At 37.9% G+C, this 15,998-nt stretch overlaps 2 protein-coding genes and 1 long non-coding RNA gene across 3 annotated transcripts; 1 reads left to right on the top strand and 2 right to left on the bottom strand.

Annotated features, from left to right (window-relative positions):
* The first annotated feature begins 1,213 nt into the window (after window positions 1-1,213).
* LOC103400604 (uncharacterized) lies at window positions 1,214-7,240 on the top strand. The gene is made up of 5 exons (XM_008339256.4): window positions 1,214-1,527; window positions 1,904-2,095; window positions 2,604-2,840; window positions 4,134-6,047; window positions 6,354-7,240. The coding sequence occupies exons 1-5, from the start codon at window positions 1,491-1,493 to the stop codon at window positions 7,031-7,033; spliced, it is 3,060 nt and encodes a 1,019-aa protein (XP_008337478.3). The 5' UTR covers window positions 1,214-1,490; the 3' UTR covers window positions 7,034-7,240.
* A 691-nt stretch (window positions 7,241-7,931) lies between these two features.
* LOC103400606 (pentatricopeptide repeat-containing protein At1g12775, mitochondrial-like) lies at window positions 7,932-9,473 on the bottom strand. The gene has a single exon (XM_029100816.2). It carries the CDS (start codon window positions 9,471-9,473, stop codon window positions 7,932-7,934), a length of 1,542 nt encoding a protein of 513 aa, XP_028956649.1.
* Window positions 9,474-14,317: 4,844 nt separating this feature from the next.
* Window positions 14,318-15,111, bottom strand: LOC139195227 (uncharacterized). The gene is made up of 2 exons (XR_011579874.1): window positions 15,013-15,111; window positions 14,318-14,716 (listed from the first exon to the last, which is right to left on the bottom strand). It is a non-coding gene; the product is annotated as an uncharacterized lncRNA (long non-coding RNA).
* Window positions 15,112-15,998: the final 887 nt, after the last annotated feature.

Here is a 15,998-nt window from a genome sequence, read left to right on the forward strand (position 1 = left end):
AGATACAATGATGTTGTTTTTGTGAATTGAGATCTTCTTTAAACCTACCTTTGTCCAAAGTCAACAGACCAGATCACTCAACATAGAGAGATAGAGATCCGAACTGTTTAAAAACATAGTTTTACGTGAGACGGATAAGTAAGATGAGCTAATAAAGACTACAAAATTAAGATTAAGTGATCCAAATTTCTGTATCCGTCGGCATAGACTCATAAATCAGATAGGGTCCCAATTCGTTTATTGCGAGGCTGTCGATGTCGCTTCTTGACTTTAGGAAAGAGTAGGTAGCTAAGTCATGACGACGTGTGGTGTAATTTTCCAGGTCAAAGTCTATCTGAGCTGTTTATTTTATTGGTCGTTTATTTTTGTTATCTGACGGTCAGGTCACATACTCGCGGGGGTGGCCACGGTTGTCAATACATCCAGACACGTGACATCCAAGTTTTAGTCCTCTACGATCAACCACATGAATTCTATATGGCCCTGCATCAATTTATAGACTTTTCGGGACCCTTTTGTCCTTTAGATCAAGGAGAAAAACAACCGTTGATTTAGTGGAAAATTCAAAATTGGAGCATGGGTCTTTCCATTTTGGTCCAATTCAGATCACCATTTTTCAATTATATACAAACGATTTCAAAATCTCTCGTCTTTCTATAGTTAGATGAATTTATTTTATGTTATAACTGTTTATCAAGAAAATAAATATCGAGACTTTACTTTTAAATGTTATGATTTAAACTCTATCAAGATGTAGAATTACTTATTTATTTATACTAAAATACAACGATCTAGTACTAGAGTAATAATTTCTGACTTGACATGAACAATTTTAGTAAAACAATAAAAGTGCATTCGTAACTCAATCTTTTTAACATGGCTATTGCGATATGATATTTTTCAAACAGATTACATAAAACCAACATCGTTTACATGATGGTGACTTTCATTGCAAGCGAAACCTAAAATTCAAGCGTCTTACCCGTTTATGAAATAAACAGCTCAAACTTGAAATCTACCATTGAAGCAAATGGTCATGGGCCTTACCCGGTTGGTTCTATAATCACTGTCCTTTTTTTGCTTGATTACCGTACCGAACCCAACCATGCTCAAAATAAAACAACCGCACGATTTTAGTGGGCCACCGGTAACCTCATACAATTACCATGCACCGCAATGTAGACAATCACAAAAGGTTCATCCAATGATTGATTTCTTCGTATATAAGTTAAAGCACAGTCACATGGGGAGATACAGTGGTCGAGCGATTGTCTAATGCGCCGTCACCCATAGACTGTTCCGTACAACACTCTCACGGTCTCTCTCCGGAGTCTGCCCCCCAGAACACCAGAAGGACTTGCAGACATTTCGAAGACTTTCGATTCCGTGTGCTTCTTCTTTGGGTCACATTCCGAGCTTTTTATATTGTATTTTATTGTTTTTCTCTGCTGCTGCCATCTCTTCTGTCATCCCAACTCTTCCTTTTGGACATGGATGCTCAAGATCTAGTGAGAAGTCACAGCACAGGTTCTTATCTTTCTTCTTTTTCTGAATCTTTATTTTCTTATTTTTTGTGGGGTTTTCTGGATTTTGATTTCTGGGTTGGAAATGTTTTTGATGGGTTTTTCTGGGTTATTCTTTATTTTCTTGTACTCTCCCTCTCTATGAATCTTTGTTTTGTTGGCTTCTGGGGTTTAAGGGTTTTCTATTTTTATTTGGTGTTTTTGAGTATTTCTGTGAATTTATGAATGTTTGTTTTGTTTGCTACTGGGGTTTAAGGGTTTTCTAATTTTTTGTTGTTTTTGATTATTTTTGTGAATTTGATAATCTGGGTTGTTGTTTGTTTTGGCTTTTTTTTTTTGCGTTTTCTGAGTGTTGGTGTTTTTCGTTGTTGATATTGCAGGGCATGAGAGCCATGGAGGAGTCCATGTTTGCAGCAAATGTGGGTGGCCCTTTCCGAACCCACACCCAAGTGCCAGGCACAGGCGTGCTCATAAGAGGATTTGTGGAACCATTGATGGCTACAAGTTGGTTGGCTTACAGGAGAACACCCAGTCAGATGATGAGCACTCCGATGACGACCGCAAAACCCCAAGTGAGCGAATTAAGTTTTCCGCTCTACGTAATCTACCCTGTTTGGTGGCTGTAAAAATATTTGGAAAGATTCTAAAATTTTGGAATTTGGGATTTGTTTATGCATTGAGGCTAGCCGATGAGCGGTAGGTCTCGGGTTCGAGACTTGGGAGCAGCCTCTCCATAAATGGGGGTAAGGCTAGCCGACATTCACCTCTCCCAGACCCTGCCTAAAGCGGGAGCCTTGTGCACTGGGTACGACCTTTTATTGAGGCAGATATTTAGGACTATGCTATTAAGCTGATAGAGAGATCACCTGGATAATTAAGTAAAATCTTTTTAGAAACCGGCAGCTAAGTGTGTAAAACAAATGATATACTATGATTTGATTGCATCTCAAAACAGTAAGAGGGGTTTCGATTTTCTGCAGTTTTTGTTGATAAGCCGATGGGAAGTTAGATATATTATTCTTTAATTCCCTTGATAGATCTTAAATCATGGTATTTATGGTACTGAATTTTCTGTGTAAGGTTCGAAAGTATTGGAAAGAAGTAACAACGAAAAGGGCAGTGGTCTAATTGGGGAAGGATCTGTCAGATCAGAAGATGCGGTGTTCTCAGATGCTGTTGCAGAATTTTCGGATAGTGGATCTGGTGCAGGAACTGGAGAAGGGTTAGAAGATGTTTTGAAATCAGCAACTAGTGTGGAAAAGGTTGCCAAGAATGATTTGAATGCCATCCAATCCCTTAATGATGGGGAAATCAACGGTAACGTTTCAATAAACCAGTCCAATTAATCATATTAACTGTGTTTTGGTGACATCTGATTAATTATTTATATGTAACTGTTTGATTAGTTAATGTATCTATCTATGGTCTGAAAATTTGATTTTTTGCGGCTTAATCATTATTTTCTTTATTAAGAGGGCACTCGAAAACAAATTAAATGAATTAGAATAAATAGAACCATTGTCTGTTTAATCCATTACATTGAAGGATGATATGATAATTTCCTAATCAGGAAAATAAATCGTTGTAAAGGGGAGGGATGGGTTCTGTAGGTATTTGAGTGTGCACACCTGCAGTGCGTACAATTGCTTTGCTTTGTCACTCATCAATGTAGGATATAGTTTGTTCAACAGTGATGACACGTCTAGGTTGGAATATGAGTGGATAATTCTTGTGAATTCTGTTGAATAGTATGAGTAGATTATGGTTCATATTGACGTTCCACACACCCATACAGCCGCCCCTGACCCTCGCAAAGCGGGGAGCCTTGTTGGCTTGGGGTCGCCCTTTTTATTTGATTGGTGACAACTAATTTGATTATATAAGTTAGCATGTTTGTCCTTTTTGAGAAGATGTATGGATAATATGGAAATATTTTCTTATACAAAGAAAAGAAGAATATGGAAATGTTGGTCCAATTTTTAAGTATGGAAAACACAAACCAAAATGTAATTTTAGTGTGATACTGAGTTTATGTTCTGGATTAAATACTTTTAAGCTGCAGTAAACTGTAGATTGAGTGTAAGGTGTGTCATGTTAATTACTTACAACTAAAACTTCTGCAAAACTTCGAGAGTATTCAAACAGCGTATAAAGTGAAACCGTATTGCGCTTGAGAACTGAAATCTATCCGTGTTTCATTGAATTTGTTTTTTTCCTTGAGTTCTGATATTACATTTCTGTACACTTGGTTGGATGGGAGTTCTTCACATAAAAATTTCAAAATAGTGTTGTGCTATATTTGTTATCATGGGTAAACGAGTTTTCATGCCTTTGAAGTCACAAGTCCTTTTAAAATTCATGATAAAGAGATGATATTCTTCAGTGCAACATTAATTGTACCCAATATCGACTTCTTTTGTAATGTAGTGATGGTGAATGTTCTTCTGTGTTCTTGCATTGGTCTGCATTTTGTTTAATATGTTCGCGTACATTTCTTTATGTGAATATATTTTGTCATTACATTTCTCCACCTTTGTCGTCAGATTACATTAGTTGCAGTAACAGAATAATTTATCTCTCAATAACCTGATGCAAGTTTCTTAAATCCAGAGAATACAACTAATCAGCTGGGCTATGCACCAGAGTCCCAAGGATCTATGTCAATCACTGGCATCGATTCAATGAAGAGGCCAGAGTCAGCTGTGCAGGATGATAGGAATGGTTCAGAAGATGACGTACACCCTGTTAACGATGTATCAGAAGATAGCAAGAAGGCCCATGCTACTGACAGTGTGATTGAGAGCTCTTTAACATCCATTTCACAGGAGGGCCAGGTGAAGGAAATCAAAGCAAGTGATCAAGATAGAAACTTACCATACGGTTTGGTCGCACCCAATGAAGTTTCCAGTGAAACAGCTGAGGGTGCCTCTAAGTTAGAAAGAACAGTTGAAGTGACTTCAGACTCTTTGCGAGATATTGAAGTTGTTCCATCAGAGAAAGAGCATATTCATGTGTTTGATTTGGATATTCCCCAAGCTGGTCTTTCCCCTGATGTTGAATCTGTTGAACATGCACAAGCTTCTGTTAATACCACAGAAAATAAGGTGGATACCACAGACGAGATGCACTGTTTCAGTTCTGGTGGATTAACTGAGAGTAGCAACTCGAAGGGAGAAGGGAGTGCAAATGTACATGTGCTTTCTGTGCCTGATGACCTACCGGTGGTAGACAATGCTGCGGCAATGCTTGAAGGTTTCAAAACCTACAAAGAAGAGAAACTAGACCAGCCCACTTTTTTGGACTCTTGGGAACAATTTAATGACGAGGAAAACGGTGTTAAAAATCCTGTTTCAAATGACAATTCTCAGATTTTCCAGTCAAGTAATTTAAGTGGAGGCACTGTGGCCTCTTCAGATATGCATGATTTAGAAGCTAGCCATGAACTGGATGGAGGCAGCAGCAAGCCAATGGTTAAAGAAGTGCCTTTTGAAGAAGCCAATGTGTCTCAGGTTGAGATCAAGACTACTGAAAACCAAGGTTCAGATGAAAAATCACCCCCTGCTGACATTGTGATGCCTCAGATAGCTAAAAGCTTGGTTGGCTCTCCTGAAGGACAGGAGACTTATGATAATTATGAGTCGTTACAGGTGAACTTTCCAGAAAGTGATACAAATGTCGCATCTGATGCAAATTCCTTGAGCAGTACTGGTATAAATCAAACAACACACTCTGTTGATCTGGATGATAACGAGAAAGATGAAAAATGTGATTTGAGTGCAGATCATAGCAGCAAAGGACCTGTAGAAGGAAATGTTATTGACGATGGTGATCATGAGACTGAAAAGTATGCTATAACTGAGGATGAGTACATTGAAGTATCTATGGAGAAAATTGTTGCTGAGAACCCTATTACTAGTTTGGAAAATACCAGTTGTCTCTCCAAACTTCAAGTTAATTCAACAGATATACTGAATGGCGATGACTCTGGTGATCACGATAAGGGTGAAACTGAAAAAAGTGTTGTATCTGGAAATAAAAGCAGGGGAGGATCTATTGAGGAGAATCTTTTGGTGAAGCCAAAACTGAACCTGGACAGCGGTTCCAATTCTAGCAGAGCTGACCTCAATGTAGTTTCAGATACAAAGAAAAGTGTGATGGAAAGTGAGATTGATTGCAATGAAAAGGTCCAGCTAGAAGTTGGGGGCAGTACTGCTGCTGGGTCAGATCATGGTCCCAATGTTGAATCGTCACAGAAGAGTTTAATGGACTGTGGAATGAAAGAAGTAGGTCTGTCCTCTTTAGATACTGAATCTTCTGTTCCAAATCTGTCCTCTTTAGCTACTGAATCTTCTGTTCCAAGTTTCACCGCTGCTGAAGATAACTGCTCCAGAGAGCTCCTTGGGGTTTCTTTGAAGGAAGAGAGTGATAAACTTGTTGAGCAACAGACAAGTTCGTCTGCACTTGATGTTGTTGACTCGAATAGCCAAACTGACAGCCTCGAAGGCAACTGGGGATCTGTTTCAGGTATAAGTATTAATGAGTTACGTATAAAAGTTCTATTTTTGTAGGTGTAGCATATATCTCCATCTTAGAGGGTCTCCTTAATATCACTTTCTCGTTGGATCAGTTTATATATCGTTTAATAATGTTTTTTTTGTGATAGATTTACAATTGTTTAGAATAGTCGTATACCATATTTATATTTTTTGTTTCTAGGCTGTCTTTTACTGTCTTTTCTCTATGCATAAATACCTTATTCAATGCTTTTGCTCAAAAGGAAGTGTTAAAATTTTCTAACTTCGGTCTATTTGCTGTTGATGCATGGTACAGTTTATTCTATCCAGTCGGAGGCACAAGCTGTTATTGATGCTGAAGCTGTACCACCTACAGATCCCCAAGCTTCATTGGAAGGGAAGGTGAAACTTGCATCTGAGAGGCAATACTCTGACAAATCTGATACGTTTGAGGCACCGTCTTTCATGACATTGGTTGAACCTGGAGGCGTTGATAATCAAAAGGCTACTGCTGCTGAAATCAAGACAGCACAGAACCCGGAACAGCCAAGACCTGCACCTTTGCAGGCTGGGTGGTTTCCTTCTATTACTCATGTTGTGAATGAATCACCGGGGAGAAAGAAGAACGAAGAGATCATCGCCAAGGTTACAAACTGGAGCACTGGGAAGCAACACACTCCTTTGAAAAACCTTTTGGGTGAGGCCTACCTAGAGAACAAAGCCAAGTCACCGAACCAAAAAGAAAGTCAAGCCCCTGCGCTTCAGAAAGATGATAAAGCAGTGACGGGGAAGGACAATGGTCGTGTAACGACGACAGTGAACTCAATTCTGGCTCCCGAATCACCGACAGGTCAGGCATCTAGGAAAGACAATGCAAAAGAATGGAACTCTCCGGCAAGGTACCCTACAGAGATCAAGAGTGAAAAGCGGAAAGCCAAGGGGAGACCGTACTGGGCACAATTTTTATGCTGCTCATCTGCGCACCAGCATCCGTAGCGTCTCAGTTCAGAAATTTTGAAGTGAAGCTTGTGAAGTTTGCAGTCATTGATGCACTTATTGTCTGTGTGTTAGCTCTAAGTGTTTACTTCTACCGACTTAGGTGCATATTGTCAGTATGGTTATTTGAGTCTGGGATTTTTAGTAGGCTGGTACTGTATTTTACGCGACAGTTCAAAGTTAGTCGATGTTTGATATGGGACGAAATTTCAGCTTGAGCTAAACCACACAACGGGCTAGAAATATCTAGGTATTGGATTCAGCATTAGTTATCTCGCACTCTCCCACCGAAAATGTCGGTTATTCAAGTAGCGTCCCACTGTGTGTTCTACATAAATTTTCGGCAAAACTCCACTACATCATTCAAAGTTCTAATCGAATGGCTAAATTCTCTTTAACCAATCAAGCTGCAAGCCCCTCACGGCTATGTATTTATATCCAATGTGCAATATCAATGTATTGAACGTGTCCTTGCAAATTTCGGTTGCTCACCTAAATCATACGAAATTTGTGCGGTTGCAGAGACTTGATTTGTGTGGTTGCGAAAGCGCTATGAAGTGTTACACTTCTAGGCAGTGAAGTTCCAAATTGGTTCAGTTGCCGTAAGGACGTATAAATACAGACTGCAGATCAAACGAGAGAGATCGATGCAGCTCATGTGCGGCTAAAATATATTCCATTTCCGGCTCACATAAACTCGAAGGTGGGTGAGGAAGGTGATCAATCAAAAGCGTAACGAAAACAAGAAAAACATACCCAGTGAATGGAAATCTATCATTAATATAAATTTCAAACCATGTAACATGTTTTTCTTGGACCTTTTCCAGACCAGGATTTGAAGCATCAGGACAAAGAACCTCTTAAAGTTGTTCCCGTTTCCAGACCAGGATTTGAGGCATCAATCCTTCTTGGACCTTTTCTTACCAAGCTTCGAAGTTCCATCTATTCTCGCCTTAAATTCTTCGCGAACCTCATCGGTCAACACTTCATGGCAGAGAGCACCCGAAAGTATCTTCAAAGTTACGAAATCAGGTAAGATTCCATGGCATACCATTTCGTCAAATAACCTTGTGGCTTCTTTCCATTGCCTGGTACGACACAATCCTTTAATTAAAGTGCTGTAAGTCACAACATCAGGCTTTTCCCCTCTACGGAACATTTCGTCGACAAGATTCAGTGCCTCTGTTGTCTTCCCTTCCTTGCATAAACCATCCAGTACAGAATTGTATGTAACAATATCAGGCAAGGCTCCATAACCAATCATGGTTTTGAATAACCTCACACATTCTTCCCAGTTACCACACTTGCATGAAGCAGAAATCAAGGATTTAAAAGTGACAACATCAGGCTTTATGCCTTTCGTTGTCATATTTTCCAACAGAGAAAGTGCTTCTTGAATTCTGTCATCCTTGCACAACGAGTTCATTAGAACACTATATGTGTATACATCTGGTGAAATTCCGCCGTTAAGCATGCAAATCAAGAAGCTCTTGGCCTTTTCCAACCTCCCCGATTGGCACAATGCATAAATTAGAGTGTTGTAGGTGACAACATCTGGCCTGACTCCATGATCTTCCATTCCTTCAAAAAGAGGGAGCACTTCTTCCCAGCGACTCATGTTGCATAACCCATGAATCAATGTGGTATAATTGAAAATATTCGGTACAACACTTTTGCTGATCATATCTCGAAATAGGGTCAATGCCTCATCTATTTGTCTTTCTTTACAGAGGCTATCGATGATTGGATTGTAGCATTCTTGGTTGGGCTTGAACCTTCCATCTTCCCACATCTTCGTAAGTATCTCGAGAGCCTTAGAAGTTTTCCCAGCTTTGCATAGTCCATTGATCATAGTAGCATAAGTTATTTCATTGCATGCGTATCCTTTCGTTTCTATTTCTTCGAAGAACTCCATTGCCTCCGCCAGGGAACAATTCTTGCAAAGCCCATGAAGAAAAGTATTTATAGAATGAGCATTGGGTTGAAGACCGTATTTAAGGGTAATTGCTAAAACAGAGAAACAAGCGTTCATCCAGTTCAGCCGGCACAAGCAATTCAGAAAAATATTCATTGTACTGACATCAGGTCGGAATTGAGCGCAACCCATCAACTGTTTACACATAGAAACCACAGCGGAATATTCCTTCATCTTGGAGAGTGCCCCCAACAAACAATTCAAAGTCCAAATAGAGGGCAAGGGTTTGGTTTGAATCATGGAATAAAAGTAACCCAAGGCTTCATCTTTCCTAATTTTTCCAGATTTGCATCGAGTCTGAATCATACTCTCCGACACCAAAAGGGTTTGTTTAATTGTATGCGTACAAGTAGGATTAGCATTAACAGCGTCGGAATGAAATGCCCTACTTGGATTCTGCAGAATGGCAAAAATGAAAGAAGGAAGATTACCTGGGAATGGAGTTCTTGTAGTTATCCTTTTCATCGTCCTCTTCAGTTTCGTTAAACTAGTCACTTTCGAGGAAGAGGAAAAAGAAGGAACGCAAGTTCAAGGTTATTGTTTGTTTTTTTTTTTTTCAACTGCTTCGGTGAGAATAAATAATGTGTAAAAAAATAAAGGTTTTTTATTCAAAATGGTCCCTGCGATTTGTATTATCCATAAGTTTGATCCTTGAGATTTCAAATCAATAGAAGTAGTCCCTGAGATTGTCCACCATTCATGATTTTGGTCATTCCGCTGAAGCTTTTGGCCGGAAGTTTGAGCAATTTTCAAAGCTTTGTAACTCAATCATTTCTTAACCAAATTCGACCCATAATATATCAAAATGAAGATAGGAAAGTGTAGAATAAGATTATATTTAATTGGAACCCCAATGATTGCCATAGATGGTCAGAAAATAGCCTCAAAGTTGACTGGTCCGAGGGAAAACTGGAAAACTTGCCAGAAACTCTTCAAAAACTGGGTAAACTTTAAACGTTCATAACTTCTTCAATACTCAACGAAATCATCAAAAACGAAAATCATAGTTCTCAACAAGAAGAAGAGAATGATACATTTTTCAACGGCTAAATCGCCGTGGTTTGGCCGGAAAACTGCTTGAAAGTGGCTGTTGAAAAACGAGTCAGCAACTTTCGATCCGTTTTCTGACCAAACCACGGCGATTTAGTTGTTGAAAATGTACCATTCTCTTCTTCTCGTTGAGAAGTATGATTTTTGTTTTTGAATCACTTAATTTCGTTGAGTATTGAAGAAGTTATGAACGTTTAAAATTTACCCAGTTTCCGACGAGTTTTCCAGTTTTCCCTCAGACCAGTCAATTTTGAGGCTATTTTCCAACCATCTCCGGCAATCATTAGGATTCCAAATAGATATAATCTTATTCTATACTTTCCTATCTTCATTTTGATATATTACGGGTCGATTTTGGTTAAGAAACGATTGAGTTACGAAGCTTTGAAAATTGCCTAAACTTCCGGCCAAAAGCTTCAGCGGAAGGACCAAAATCATGGATGGTGGACAATCTCAGGGACTACTTCTATTGATTTTAAATCTCAGGGACCAAACTTATGGATGATGCAAATCTCAATGACCATTTTGAATAAAAAGCCAAAAATAAATAAGTGTTTGATAAACTGTAGTGCTAAAAGTGCTTTTGTAAAAAAAGAAATAGGATTGTTTATATGAAAATTTCATTAATTGGTACCTAATTAAAAAAAGCAATTTTTTTATAAGCATGTGTAAAGCTGCTTCTAGGGGGTATAGGTAAGATTATCATACCAAAACCCATGTACCAATTATCATACCAAACTTTTGGTATGACAAAATCTATTACCATTATCATGCCAAACTTTTGGTATACCGAATTTCGGCATGCCAAATAGTTCGGTTGGTAAGGTATGTTAATGGTAATGGTAATTACCACTTTGTTTTAGGCCATTCTTTTGGGCTAAATTTTGATTTTTTTTTTCCAACTCAATTCAAGCCCCAAACGTGTTTTGGTCACTCCCTTTTGGCTTTCTAAAACTTTTTTATTTAAGGGAACTTTAAAGAAAAGCTCCGGATACTGTTCATTTTAACGAAAAACCACATTTTTACACTAAAAAATCAATTATGATAGTATTCATTTTACCCTTTATTTTGTCTTTATCGTTAAAACTCAAAGTTTTCAAGTCATTTTTATTAGTTTTCCTTTTATTTAATTATGAGAAATTTATAGAGATTCATTTAAGAAACAAGAAGTAAAAAAATTAACTTGATAGACGAAGCCTGAGAGAAAGACATCCCAAATTGATGAAGGAGAAGATGAGGTGGACTCCAGAGAGAGAGAGTCACTGGAACTAGAGCAACAGAGATGAAGTCTATGGCTAGATGAGTGAAAAAATGAAGAGTCGCAGCGCAAGAAGGCTTAGATTTTTTTATTGGGAAAGTAGAAGTTAGAGGATGAGATGATTGGATAAATGACTAGAAAAAATAAAGTGCATATATAATGATAATAATACCTAATTATATATAAATGAATAAATAAATGATATAATATTAATAGTAGTGATACGTTACGGTATACCACTAGTAACCATTACCGTACCAAAAGTGTATGGTACGGTACAAATACCGTACCATTACCAATGGTTTTTGCCACAACTTTGGTATAGTACTGTTGATATGGTAATTTGGCAAAAAAATCCTGTGTTGGACCCATGATTTTGTAAGAAAATACCTTTTTTTTTTCATTTACGAACACAACTGATGGCACAACTTTTTAGGAAAGTTTAAACCCCCATCAAAAGATCGAATTACTTAAATACGCTTGTCTTGCCAAATTAAGCTGGAAGGTGTTATCTCAAGAAAATAATTGACGGTCCAGTTAGTAAAGAAGAAAATACCTCGGGCAGTAAGATGACTTTCTTCATTGCGAGATATAGCAAGATCACTCTTTGGCCTGGAAAAGGATTCTTAGAAGTAGAGTCGAATCATTTTCATGGGGATCTTAGGGGATCCCATGATCGTGACCGTTCATCGTACATTGTGCGGTCAGTTTTTGTTATATACTATTTATATTTAATTTTAAATTTTAAATTTTAAAATGATTTCTGATCGCACGATATGCGATAAACGGTCACAATCACAAGATCTCTAAGATCCCCAGGAAAAGGAATGTAGAGCACCTTTTCCAGAAGTAGAGATGTGCTCTAGAAATGCATGAGATGAATTGTGGGTAGTGATCAAGACATATGCTTTTGAATCATCATTGGATTTTTCCTTATATACTTCCATCTTGCTCTAAGGATCAAAGAAGTGCTTTAGACTGGAAAAAGTTAGTCATTTTATTGAAAATAACTGTTGGAATCACTTCACACTTAATCAAGTTTTAAGTGTGGATATAGTTAAAAAAAATTGTAATGTTACGATCTGCTTCCTCTAATTGTGAGTTTTGTATAAAATCAGCAACGTGGTTGCAAAATGAAGAAGGACAACAGCTAATCAGAAAGAGTTTGTTAAGAAAAATGTGGAAGCTAACTAGTAACAATTTATCGTATATGCTTGATTGGATGAATAGTCTTGATTTTTTGGATTCAAATGAGTTAAGTGACCTTAGTAGAGTTCTTATTTGTTGGTAGATTTGGAATGATAGAAATAATTGGATTTTTCGGGGTGATGTACCCTATCCTAGAAGGTCTCAAATGATTGTTACTAGTGTGGGGGTAGATTTTTATAATGCAAGCATAAGAATTAATTTGAATAAGGGTACGATATCTCCACTATTGTTAAATGGCATCCCCCTGATAAAGATTTTGTTAAACTAAACTTGACTTTTTATTCAAAATGGTCATTGAGATTTGCATCATCCATAAGTTTGGTCCTTGAGATTTAAAATCAATAGAAGTAGTCCCTGAGATTGTCCACCATCCATAATTTTGGTCCTTCCGCTGAAGCTTTTGGCCGGAAGTTTGGGCAATTTTCAAAGCTTTGTAACTCAATCGTTTCTTAACCAAATTCGACCCATAATATATCAAAATGAAGATAGGAAAGTGTAGAATAAGGTTATATCTATTTGGAAGCCCAATGATTGCCGGAGATGGTCAAAAAATAGCCTCAAAGTTGACTGGTCCGAGGAAAAACTGGAAAACTTGCCGGAAACTCGCCGAAACTGGGTAAAATTTAAACGTTCATAACTTCTTCAATACTCAACGAACTCAAGTGATTCAAAAACGAAAATCATACTTCTCAACGAAAAGAAGAGAATGGTACCTTTTTCAACGGTTAACTCATTGTGGTTTGGCCAGAAAACGGCTGTTGAAAAACGAGTCAGCAACTTTCGAGCCGTTTTCAGGCCAAACCACGGCGATTTAGCCGTTGAAAAAGGTACCATTCTCTTCTTCTCGTCGAGAAGTATGATTTTTATTTTTGAATCACTTAATTTCGTTGAGTATTGAAGAAGTTATGAACATTTAAAGTTTGCCTATTTCCGGCGAGTTTTCCAGTTTTCCCTCGGACCAGTCAATTTGAGGCTATTTTCCGACCATCTCCGGCTACCATTGGGCTTCCAAATAGATATAATCTTATTCTATACTTTCCTATCTTCATTTTGAGATATTATGGGTCGAATTGAGTTAAGAAACGATTGAGTTACGAAGCTTTGAAAATTGACCAAACTTCCGGCCAAAAGCTTCAGCGGAAGGATCAAAATCATGGATGGTGGACAATCTTAGGAACTACTTCTATTGATTTTAAATCTCAAGGACCAAGCTTATGGATGATGCAAATCTCATGGACCATTTTGAATAAAAAGCCAACTAAACTTTGATGGCTCTGTTATGCAAGAGAAAACTTTTTTTCATTTGGGCTTTACTGGTGCTGGTTGTACTCGCGGTTTCTCTCTTTAATAAATTTTTCTTCAATAAAAAAAAAAAAGGTTAGATGATGAATGTAACTAATTAAAATGTGAGAATGTGATGGTGCAATATCAAAGGAAATAGTTTCAACATTGTCAAAGATGATATGGGGAGATGGAGACATGAGACTCATTCGTTGGATGAACGTGTCTAGTTGCCAAAGGCTATGCGAAAATTTGGCTCTCGCCGTCTCCGTGATATGAATCTTATAGGCGGGGAAGTGCTATCAAGTGTTATACTTTCAGGCAGCGAAATTCCAAATTGGTTCAGTTGCCGTAAGGACGTATAAATACATAGACGGCCACCAATGAAGTACGTATAAATGACCATGGTGATTGTTCGTTGAGATCAAACCAGACAGATCAATGCAGCTCATGGCTGGCTAAAATACATTCCATTACCGGCTCACATAAAATCGAAGGTGGATGAGGGGGATGATCAATCAAAGCCGTACCGGCTCACATAAAACAGAATTGTATGTAACAATATCAGGCAAGACTCCATAACCAATCATGGTTTTGAATAACCTCACACATTCTTCCCAGTTACCAGACTTGCATGAAGCAGAAATCAAGGAATTAAAAGTGACAACATCAGGCTTTGTGCCTTACGTTGTCATATTTTCCAACAGAGTAAGCGCTTCTTGAATTCTTTCTTCTTTACAAAGAGCGTTCATAAGAACATTATAGGTGTATACATTGGGTGAAATTCCACTGTTTAGCATGCAAATCAAGAAGCTCTTGGCTTTTTCCAACCTCCCCGATTGGCACAATGCAGAGATCAAGGAAGTAAAAGCGACAACCCATGAGGTCGGAATTGAGAGCAACCCATCAACTGTTTACACATAGAAACCACAGCAGAATATTCCTTCATCTTGGAGAGTGCCCCCAACAAACAATTCAAAGTCCAAATAGAGGGCAAGGGTTTGATTTGAATCATGGAATAAAAGTAACCCAAGGCTTCATCTTTCCTAATTTTTCCAGATTTGCATCGAGTCTGAATCATACTCTCCGACACCAAATGGGTTTGTTTAATTGTATGCGTACAAGTAGGATTAGCATTAACAGCGTCGGAATGAAATCCCCGACTTGGATTCTGCAGAATGGTAAAAATGAAAGAAGGAAGATTACCTGGGAATGGAGTTCTTGCAGTTATCCTTTTCATCGTCCTCTTCAGCTTCAGTTCGCTGGACAAATTCAGCAAACCTCACTTCGTTAAACTAGTCACTTTCAAGGAAGGGGAAAAATAAGGAACGCAAGTTTGAGGTTAGGGATGTGTTATCCACACATCTCATTTTACTTCTCACACTCTTGATAATTTCTATCCGTTGATATTCTTCAATTCATCTGATCCAACGATCGAAAATTAAAAAGATGTGTGAGAAGTAAAACGAGACGTGTGGATATCACATTCCTTGAGGTTATTGTGTATTTTTTTCAAATAAATAAGTGTTTGATAAACAGTAATGCTAAAAGTGTTTTTTCTAAAACAAGAATAAGGTTGTTAATATGAAAATTTCATTAATTAGTAGTGTTCACTTGCTTCTAATTAAAAAAAGCGATTTTTTTAGAAGCATGTGCAAAGTTGCTTCTATATCCTACTATTTGGACCCATGAATTGTGGGTAAAGGTCAAGACATGCTTTTGAACCCATCATTTGATTTTTCCTTACCCACTTCCATCTTGCTCCTATGGATCAAAGAAGTGCTTCAGACTGGAAAAGGTTAGTCATTTTATTGAAAATAACTGTTGGAATCACTTCAAACTTAATCAAGTTTTAAGTGCGGATATAGTTAAAAACAAATTGTAAAGTTACGATCTGCTTCCTCTAATGGAGAGTTTTGTACCAAATCAGCAACGTGATTGCAAAATGAAGAGGGGCAACAGTTAATCCATTAGAGTTTGTTAACAAAAATGTTTTGACAATTAAAATGTTAGAATTTGATGGTGAATGTAACTAATTAAAATGTGAGCATGTGATGGTGCAATATCAAAGGAAATAGTTTCAACATTGTCAAAGATGATATGGGAGACGGAGACATGAGACTCATTCGTTGGATGGACGTGTCTAGTTGCCAAAGGCTATGCGAAAATTTGGCTTTCGCTATCTCCATGAT

Source organism: Malus domestica, chromosome 04 (genome assembly GCF_042453785.1).
Source record: "Malus domestica chromosome 04, GDT2T_hap1".
Lineage (NCBI taxonomy): Eukaryota > Viridiplantae > Streptophyta > Magnoliopsida > Rosales > Rosaceae > Malus > Malus domestica.

Excerpts from the sequence above, each read along its gene's own strand:
- LOC103400606 (XM_029100816.2), bottom strand. The coding sequence starts at position 9,473 with ATGAAAAGGATAACTACAAGAACTCCATTCCCAGGTAATCTTCCTTCT.
- LOC103400604 (XM_008339256.4), top strand. The coding sequence starts at position 1,491 with ATGGATGCTCAAGATCTAGTGAGAAGTCACAGCACAG. Across the intron at positions 2,096-2,603 it reads TGACGACCGCAAAACCCCAA|GTTCGAAAGTATTGGAAAGA; the intron begins GTGAGCGAATTA and ends TTTCTGTGTAAG. Across the intron at positions 2,841-4,133 it reads TAATGATGGGGAAATCAACG|AGAATACAACTAATCAGCTG; the intron begins GTAACGTTTCAA and ends TCTTAAATCCAG.